The sequence below is a fragment of the Drosophila willistoni genome, chromosome 3R, assembly GCF_018902025.1.
Source record: "Drosophila willistoni isolate 14030-0811.24 chromosome 3R, UCI_dwil_1.1, whole genome shotgun sequence".
In the NCBI taxonomy this organism is placed as follows: Eukaryota; Metazoa; Arthropoda; class Insecta; order Diptera; family Drosophilidae; genus Drosophila; species Drosophila willistoni.
Window position 1 is genome coordinate 10,411,095 of NC_061086.1, and position 10,403 is coordinate 10,421,497.

Sequence of the window (10,403 nt, forward strand, 5' to 3'; positions counted from 1 at the left end):
GGCTAACACACACACACAGACAGAGCCCAGGCGGTTGGCATAGACAAAGCCGAGCTCCATACACACGACGAGAGCTCCGTATTCCGAAACGCTGACCCGAAAATCATTTTTAGCACTTCTTTTTAAATTTTGATGCATTCACGGATTTTTGATCAGTCGAGTAATCGAGTTCGCGGAGTTTAAATCGTCGTATTTGTTTATCAATTGGGATCGTCGTGAGAGTGGTTATGTTTATCGTTTTTCTAGACTCAAGACTGTGTAATTAAAAGACAGAAAAATGTCCTCCAAAGTGTTTGGCTCATTGATGGCCGAAAGCGTGTTGCTTACGAAAACGGCTAAAGTGATTTCGGGTTATTCGCCGGTAACAGTTTTCCTTGTGGCCGCCATAACCCTTTTCCTAGTGATCTATAATAAAAGGAGAGCGCGTTTGGTTAAACATATCGAAAAGATTCCGGGACCAGCTGCAATGCCATTTTTGGGCAATGCCATTGAAATGAATGTGGATCATGATGGTGAGTAGCAGTTGAAGTTCTATTTTAAAAAAAGTGATCTACATTCCACTTGTGTCTACATATGTGTATACATTGTGATATTGACCCTGATTCAACTTGGTTTTGGGATCTGATTGATTGTGCAAACATAAATAAATCACAAAATCCAAAAAAAAAACCTCATAGATACTTTCCGTGGGTGCTAATTTTAATATTCAACCATCTAGTCTTTTGGATCGTATTCTACGTGACTTAATCTACAAACTCACTAAAAGTTAATGAACTTTATTTTGCTCTTACTTTCGTTTTATTTGAAAAAAAAAACCAACTAATATACAAATTTGTAGAAATTTGTAGATTTTTTTTAAGCAAACTTATCGACTAGTTTGGTTTTGTGTGAGCGTGAGTTTAAAACTTAATTCAATTAACAACATTTAGCTCTGTTTGTTTTACACAAATAAATGGAAATAAACAAAACATAATAATTAATAAGAAGACGCATAATTTGAAACGATTCAAGCAACACGATTTCAATTAGTATACAGAGAAAAAATGTGTTTAATGATTGAAATTTAATTTTAAATTATCAGTTTTAACTTTTAAACGATAAAATGTAACGTAGGATCTTCAGGATTTACATTTCTTAAGCAGAATAGTGATTCTATTAAAAAGAGGGCAGTTTGATTGATTCGTAACAAATATCATTTTTTATCTTTATATACAAACGATTCCTTTTTAAAAATAAATAAGGATGTTACTTCTTGAATTATTAAGAAAGCTTAAACAAATTTTGAATATCTACTTTAACTAAACACTTTTTCTTTTATTTCTAAATTATTGAAGTTAGATTTTTAGAGACTCTTTCAAATTATTCATATAATTGTTAACTAAATGCTAAAAACAACTTAAAATCCAATAAATACATATAAATCTAAAAAAACTTAATTTCGCAATTTCGGGATATCTTCAAAAGGAAGAGACTGGCAATTATAATGAAATAATCATATTAAAGAAGAAATAATGAGTGGCCAAATTGCCAAGTAGAAATTTTAATTTGCAATTATTTAAAACTTTCACCCTTCCATAAGGGCGGAAATATTTAAATTGTATTAAGCAATTGGCTTAAAATTATTTAACAAATTAAATTGTGGCAGTAATGTGAATAACTTTACACAGAACCAAAAAATAGAAATCAAAATAGCAGCAGCCACAGCAGCAGGTCATAAATCATTAAATAACAAGCATAACAAATACTCGAATAGTTATAAAAATAGTCATAAAGTAGTTTTTTTTTCTTGTCTATTTCTTTTTCTTCTGTTTTCTTAAAACTTGAGACTAAAGAAAAAGAGAGAGAGAGATAAAAAAGGTATCGAGCCAGACAAAAGATCTCAAGACTTTGATTTCGAGCCAGACTTTGCGGCCAGCGGCAACAATTTTTGAGGCGGACATGTCTCTTGCTCTTGGACTTGATCTTGACACTGAAACGACGACGAGGTGGTTGGTCGAGGGGAGGGCGGACCCATAGAATAGACTAATTTGGACTAAATTGCAATTCTACTAAAGTCGTTGATTAATATGAATGCTTTAATTCCGTTGCCCGCTTTGAGAGATTTTGCAAGAAATATTCAATAAAACAAAAGCTACAAAAATACGAAAACCAAAAGCAACAAAAGATACAAAAACAAATTAGCATATATTTAAATGCGGAAACAAACTTGTAGATACTTTTATATCAAAACATTGGCCAGTGCATTTGATTTCGCATTGTCTGACTAGCTTGGTTGTTGCCGATCTTCAGCTGGTGAAAAATCGTTACTCATTATGCTGGATTAAACATACTTCCAATTTATCGATTGGCTTTTGTATTTCCGTTTCGTTCTTTGTCTTTGAAACATTTTTTTTTGCCCAAGTGGTGGTTGAAGAATTTTGATTAAAGTGGTTTTTCTGGCTAGATTGGTTTCTGGTGATTTTTTTTTTTTTTTTTTTGTAAGTTCTTTTGTCTGCCGGAAGTAAATTTCCAATTGATTTGATCTATTGTATAACATGTTGGAAGAGATGGAGATGAGTTAAATGAAACTTTATTACTTACCAACTTCTATAATTTTATAGCCTAATGACTTTATACATGTTCTAAGACTACATAATTTTTATTTGGCAAAAAAACACAAGAATATATTGTTAAAGTCATTTGATGATTCAGTTCAAGGCATTCGAGGAGCCCATGAGCTGGTCGAAAAATTAAGCGAATAGCTTAAAGTGTAAAATACATTGAGGAAAAAAAAGCATGACTAATTATTATGAAACTAAAAGTCTTAAAATTATAATTTTATACTTCTGCTAAATGGTTATAGAGGTGTTAAAGTTCTTAAATGAAATCTTTCAAGTGTGTGAAATAATATTATGAATCATAATATTATGTTTAGTCCATGGAATCAATCTACATTAGATTTGAAATTTTAGTAGAAGAAACTAAAAGTAAATACGATTCGATTTTATTCTTTGCTTTTCCTATTACCTATTTCTTACTGTGTAACATTTTGAAGTGTTAAATCAGAATAACAAAAAAAAAACTAAAGAGGTTTTTATGCAATTAAATTCTGGCATTGCAGATAGCAAATCAGATTTGTTTAATCATTTAGTTATTGTAAAATGTAAATGATGGTGCAACAATTTTTATTTGGCCAAGGTCAGCAAATCTTAAATTGTTGTTGCTTTTGCATCGAATATGTGAAGTGGTTTATAAGCCATGGCCAAAACTGGTTTTGAATTTTGAAGTTCTTAAGAACATTCAATGATGCCTGCTGTTGATGGCTTGTTAGTTGGCTGTTGTCTGTTGGCATTGAGGAGAGTCATGAGTCGGTGGTCGGCTGGTTGGTAACTACATTTTAATGTGCAACAATTTATGACACCGCCAATGTCACATGGAGGAGACCTAATTGCTGGGAGAAAGACATAGACATAGAAATAGTCAGAGGTAGAGGCATGAAAATTATGCGAAACATAAATTATTTCAAATTGTTAACGCAATTTTTGAGCAAAAAGAAACTTGCGCAAAAAATGGGGAAAAAGAGAGGAAGAAAAAAATACCACATCTTATATCTGTCACCATCAACGGCTGAAAATGATAATGAAGAGCCCGGTATGCGATGTTTTGTTTTGGCATTTTTTGGAAGTGTATGAAATTTGCTGCCCAATTTGATTGTTGTCTTTTCTACTGCCCTGCAGCAATAGCAATAGCAACAACAACAAGAGCAGCAATAGCAACAACAATATGCAAACTTCCGATGAAATGGTCAACTCATGTGTGAGTGAGTATTTGTGTGTGTGTATTTGTGTGTGTGGCTTCAAGTCAACATCGTCATCATCAACCAACAACCATGCGGTGTTTTTTTTTTGCTTTTGGGTGCTGCTTTTTGGTGTTACATAAAACCGTTATTAGACATCGTTCACTGTGACGAAGAGGGAGGGGATCTTCACACACAGACACACACCTCCATGATAGTGATTTTAATTAATGCAACAGCATCGAATGTTACCTCTATGTAGGGCCAAATGAGTGAGCAACGTGAGTGAGCTCAGGTGAGTCGCGATTAAATGTGTGAAAAGCCCGGCACCGGCATTCATTCAGTCAAGTACACAAACACAGGTGGAAATATAAAGAAAATTAAAGCGACCTTGATTTCATTTTTAAATTTGTCTTTTTTTTTGTTTGTATGAAAGAAAATTTTGTTCAATGTTTTAATTGGTGTCGTAAATTATACATACACTGCTGGTCAATGGATTAGTCGCATTCCTACATAGATCGTTTATTACTTTGGTTTTTCAAACAATTCAAAAGTAGTTGATATTCAAAAATCTTGGTAACTGAATTATACTTTAATTAATTAATTATAGTATTTTACAAGTCTAAATTTATAAAGTTATTTTGAACTTGACACTCGACTTATTGATTGGTGTTCGGTGGTTTTTACTTTTACCGGATGACTTTTAGTACTATCGATCCAAGAGAAATTTCAACAGAACAACGCTCCGATGCACAATGTTTAAATATTAAAGTAATTTGTCTTTGGTCAACATTTGAATTGTATGACTTTATTTCCACACTTTGACGTATTTAAAAAGGATTAGTTTTGAAGAGAAGTAAATAAAACAGGAAAGTAGTAGGTCAATAGGGAAGTATTAATTGCAATAATTTAACCAGCTTATAGTAAGATTTCACTCAGCTTCCTTGCATCAAACTATGAAGGACGGGATATAAGTAATGACTAAGTAATGTAATGACAAACAAGAGCGACAGCACCCATTACTAAAATAATTTTTTGTACTCTTAAATTAGTTAAATATTCACACTAAACGAAAACAAAGTTCGTATAGAAATTCAATTTTACAAAAAAATTAATTAAATTAAGTATGTCAATATTCAAATAACATGATTTTTTTAAATATAAATGACTTGCCGACAATTACCGAAATTTTCGCTTATCAACTACTTTTTAATTGTCTGTAAAACCAAAGATTTAAATAAAATGTATGTCGAAATGCCTCTAACCTATTGACCAGAAGTGTATTTCTCACACTTAGCACTCGCTGGGATCACAACATAGACCACTTTTATTTTTCGTGATTTGTGTTTATTAATTGTTTAACACTCTAGTGTCTGGCCAAAAAGGCGAGACAATTGCCAATTGACAACTGGTTTTTTGTTAATAAACAATTTGTTTTTTTTTGTCTTGCAGAGTTGTTCAATCGTGTTATTGGCATGCAGAAACTATGGGGCACGCGTATTGGTATCAATCGTGTCTGGCAGGGCACTTCCCCACGCGTTCTACTCTTTGAGCCTGAGACGGTAGAGGTGAGTTTCCACGTTTGAGAATTACTCTAAATGTGACAAGAAAATAATGATGATTAATATTGCAGCCCATACTAAGTAGCCAGAAGTTTGTGAACAAGAGCCATGACTATGATTACTTGCATCCTTGGTTGGGAACAGGATTGCTGACCAGCACTGATCGTAAATGGCATTCCCGGAGAAAGGTAATTATTAATTCTTAATGCTTTAGTATAATTCCTGTTTAAAAAGCTTCCAATTTAATCAATGAATCCCATATTTCATTCATTTCGTGATATCAATCTAACCGGTTTTGATTGCTTACACAAACTCAAATATTTTATAAGGCTAACAGATTTTGAGTGTTCAAAGATTGCTTTATTTGTTTGTGTGTCATTAAGAAAGTATTATATTAATATCTACTGAGAATCTAAGGGCTTAACCACATATACAATATTTAGGTAGTCCGTCTTTTAAAAGCTTATGAGAAAATTACTCTCCATTATTTCTCTCTCAAAATATGACCTAGTTTTGTCTAAAACTATGTATAATTACTAAATAATCTCTTGATTTAACCCTTTTCAATTTACAGATTCTAACACCTGCCTTCCATTTCAAAATCTTGGACGATTTCATTGATGTCTTCAATGAGCAGGCGGCTGTTTTGGTTCGCAAGCTGTCCGTTGAGTTGGGCAGTGAGGCATTCAATATCTTCCCCTACGTCACACTGTGCACCTTGGACATTGTCTGTGGTGAGTGTCAATGCTACAAACATACTGACTGACATATCATATAACTATAACCCGTTGCTAATTGCGTCACTCGACAGAAACCGCCATGGGTCGCAGAATCTATGCCCAAAGCAACAGCGAATCGGAGTATGTGAAGGCAGTCTATGGGTAAGATGAAGATGATGATTGAAATAAATAAATATACATACATACATATTATAAGCGAATTCAATTGCTAAGGAAAAGTTATCAACATTGTGGCAGAAGTTGTAATATTGAGAGCTGTCAGTGCAACTGTCAGGCATTCTCACACATTCCACTTTCACATCCTACCCATCACATATCCACCCCATCCATGAGCAGCCAAGCGAAAAATATGCCAGATTAAGATGTCAATGCGTTGCTTGAAGTGCTGCTGATAACACACAGTGCCACGCCTCATAAAACACACCCATACACGCACACAAACACACATATATACACTTGGCAACACTTGACTAACTTTCAATTTAACGCAACCCTCCCCTTGGTGGGCCCCATTGTCTATTTATTCCTTCCCTCCTTTAGGATTGGTTCAATTGTACAGAGTCGTCAGGCCAAGATTTGGTTGCAAAGCGATTTCCTCTTCCGCCTGACCGATGACTATAAACTGCATCAGAGCTATATCAATACGCTTCATGGCTTCTCCAATATGGTGATTAGGGAACGCAAAACGGAGCTGGCTTTGGCCAATGATAATAACAACAACAATAATATGCCCGATGCCTACGATGATCTGGGTAAAAAGAAGCGTTTGGCCTTCCTTGATCTACTCATTGATGCCTCCAAGGAAGGAACCGTTCTATCAAATGTAAGTACATAGTTTAGTACAATGATTGATGGTATACAGTGAACTGACTTGTTGCTCTGCATTAACAGGAGGATATTCGCGAGGAAGTGGATACATTTATGTTTGAGGGTCATGATACCACATCGGCAGCAATTTCCTGGACTTTATTCCTTTTGGCCTCACATCCAGAGTATCAAGAAAGGGTTGTGGAAGAAATGGAATCCATATTTGGCGATGATAAAGAAACGCCGGCAACTATGAAAAATCTATTGGATATGCGTTACCTAGAGTGCTGCATCAAGGACTCCTTGAGACTGTTTCCCAGTGTTCCCATGATGGCGCGCATGGTAGGCGAAGATGTTACAATTGGTGAGTTGCCTCTATTCCAGTATATTTTATCTCTCAACTTATTTTGCTTAATGTTCACTTCGGTAGGCGGCAAACTGGTTCCCGCCGGCACCCAGGCCATCATTATGACGTATGCCCTGCATCGTAATCCACGCGTTTTCCCCAAACCCGAGCAATTTAACCCAGATAATTTCTTGCCCGAAAATTGTGCCGGCCGTCATCCATATGCTTACATTCCCTTCAGTGCTGGGCCACGTAATTGCATTGGCCAAAAGTTTGCCATTCTCGAGGAGAAGGCGGTTATCTCATCGGTTATACGGAAATACAAAATTGAAGCTGTCGATCGTCGCGAGGATTTGACTTTGCTGGGCGAACTTATCCTGCGGCCCAAGGACGGTCTGAGAGTAAAGATCACTCCGCGTGTTTAAAAGAAAAATTCTTAACACAATCAAACCATAATCCAAAGTATTTAACTTGTAAATAATTTAGATTTTAAGTTAATGCACTATAAATTAGTTTATGTTAAACTAGTTAATAGATGGCTAATATAAGTTTCTGGGCTGCAAAATGAAAATGATATAAAATGTATCAAAAAGTTGCAAATTGATTGACTTAATCGATATTCAAACTACTAAAACTAAGCTAAACTTTTAAACTCAGTGATTAAATGTGTTTTTCTACTTTTATAATGATAACTTTGATATTTGTTTTTATTTGTCTAAGTGGTTAAAGATCTTATCATTCAAATATGCCAAAAAAGTGAAGAAGAAAGTTGTCTTTGAAATAACATCCGTAATTAGTTCCACAGAAATAAAGTTTCAGATTGCCAATAAACTAGTATGAACCAACTTAAGAACCAAGATACAACCGAAAAATATTTTAAAAAACTCTGCGTTTATTTCTGAAGTTTATTTAACGATTAATGCAAACATGACAAGTGTCTTATCTCGAGAAAGATAAAATGGTGAGTTTTTTGGCTTAGCATAGACACAAACCTATATATACCGCGATCAGCAAGCTCATGATACATATGTTGCTCAACATTGTAGGTTGTCAACATGTTTGCCGACAGCAACATGTTGCATTAAAAATTCTCAAATTTGCAAGAGATCTAGATGAGATGAGAACGATTCTGTTTAGAGGCATAAAGGGAGAAAAAATCTTGGCCTTCTAATTATTTGACACATCCACGTCTCTAATAATGACAATATAACAAAATGGCCAACGCCAACCATTAACCATCAACAAATGGCGCCATTTGGCTTTGCTCCCTCTGGCCAAAGTGTACCCATTTCTATATTTTTTCTAGTTTTTCCGTTGCCATTTTTCTTTTTTTTTTTGCAAAATGGAGCGGCGCCAGAGCTTAAAAGCAACTTAAGTGAGCTTACAAATTGTAATGCACAAATAAATGCGCCAGGCAAACAACTGGGTAAGTATATATCGAAAGGGAAGGGGATGGAAAAAGGGCACTGAGTGCTGGTTCGGTCATTGGTTATATATCTAAATGGATATTATGCGCATATTTCCAGAGGCAAGCAAAACTATGATAACTCAAATCGGAGCAAAAATAGATAGCTAGATCGATAACCAGTCGATGATAAGCGAAAGGTAAGAGAGAGACAGAGAGAGAGAGAGGGAGAGAGTCCCAAACGGGTGTGGGTAAAGGGGGTAAATTCAATGGGTTACGACGCCAAACGGAATGGGGCAAACAATCAATTAGAATGGCAAAATCTTGGTAAATGCAATAAAAATCCGCAAAACGCAAAAAAGGCTTAAAAAGTAATTCCCCTTAGCGAGACCTAGACAAGATATCTATAGGAGAAAATAAAAACAGAAAAGTCAACTTCAATTGAAAAAATGGCGAACAATTTGGCACGGCCATCCACTTTCAGCACGTAGATAGTTTAGGTACATATACTCATGCTTATTATTGCAACTATTGGGATGATGAGTACAAACCGATGTGGCCATGAAATCAATCATTAGTCGATATCTACCACTCAATTCAACACTCAGTCAATACATTTGTATGTATGTATATGTGGCTAGTTAGAAATTGTGGCAATAAATCGATTGCTAAGGCAATTGCAATTGGAATTGCAGTTGCAGTTGCGTTACTGCTAGTTTCAAGCATTTATTAATTTATGAATTTACAATAGCAACGATTATTATTTATTTTACTTTATTGATAGACTTAAAAACCAATCGATCAAATAACAAAAGGTATACTACCAAAGAAAACAAAAACAAAACCGGAAAGCCCCCAACTGTTAAATAATACAACCCAGATATTAAACTCCTAAAAAGTTAATTCTAACCTTCATCTGGGGGTGGAAACTGTAGGGCTATAACACGATGGTTACCTAGTCTTTGGCTACTAATTTGCTTTATTTGCCTTCCTTAGTCTTTTTCACTATGGTCTACATTCAGCTACCTAAGTTCTCTCTCCTAAAGTTCTCTCAAAATCAAATCTTTGTTTGCTATGTTCTTTCTTATTACCCAACATATGCTTGCCCCCTCCACTTTGGACATACGTTACTAACAAAACACTTGAGTAATTATGCGAACTGGTGACTCCTTTTGGCCCTGCTCTTCCACTTCTGAAACCCAGGACTCGAATGTCATTTAAACGGATTGTGCGAGTGGCACATCAAAACAAATTTGAACTCCCTTGTGGATAGCTCAAACTGAAATCTGATTAGAAAAACATTTACAAACGCAAATCGCAAGTTAGTGTTGACGTTAAGCGAGAGTGTGAGTCGGAAAAGGGGGAGGATGCAATGAGGTGAGGAAAGCGTACACAAGGTGGCCAGCGCTGCCAATCCACCACCTCGGGCATAATTTGATGTGTGAACTTTTTTCTTTCTGCTTGATAGTCGCTTTGTAATTTGATTGACGGCATCAACAGAAAACAGGACAGACCGACAAAGGGAGATGAAGCCAAAGGAAGTTGTGGGAACAAGACAAACGGAAGAGGAAAACCGAGCAAAGCAAGTGAAAGTGGCTTTGACAGTGGCTTTTGGGTCAGGTAGCATTTTGCTCTTTTGTGCCCAGCCATGTCGAAATTCTTCTGGTTTGCCTTAAAAATGGAAATGATATCCAAACAAACTCAATTTGGTTTGCTGCCAACGCTTGTGATAGATTAGCAGGCAAAGGAGGCGCGACTGGGCCACGTG

The 10,403-nt window shown here is 35.5% G+C and overlaps 1 protein-coding gene across 1 annotated transcript; it reads left to right on the top strand.

Annotated features, from left to right (window-relative positions):
• The first annotated feature begins 179 nt into the window (after positions 1-179).
• LOC6651403 (cytochrome P450 4c3) lies at positions 180-7,863 on the top strand. The gene is made up of 8 exons (XM_002073483.3): positions 180-512; positions 5,228-5,343; positions 5,409-5,525; positions 5,912-6,071; positions 6,149-6,218; positions 6,618-6,900; positions 6,969-7,248; positions 7,315-7,863. The coding sequence occupies exons 1-8, from the start codon at positions 278-280 to the stop codon at positions 7,653-7,655; spliced, it is 1,602 nt and encodes a 533-aa protein (XP_002073519.1). The 5' UTR covers positions 180-277; the 3' UTR covers positions 7,656-7,863.
• Positions 7,864-10,403: the final 2,540 nt, after the last annotated feature.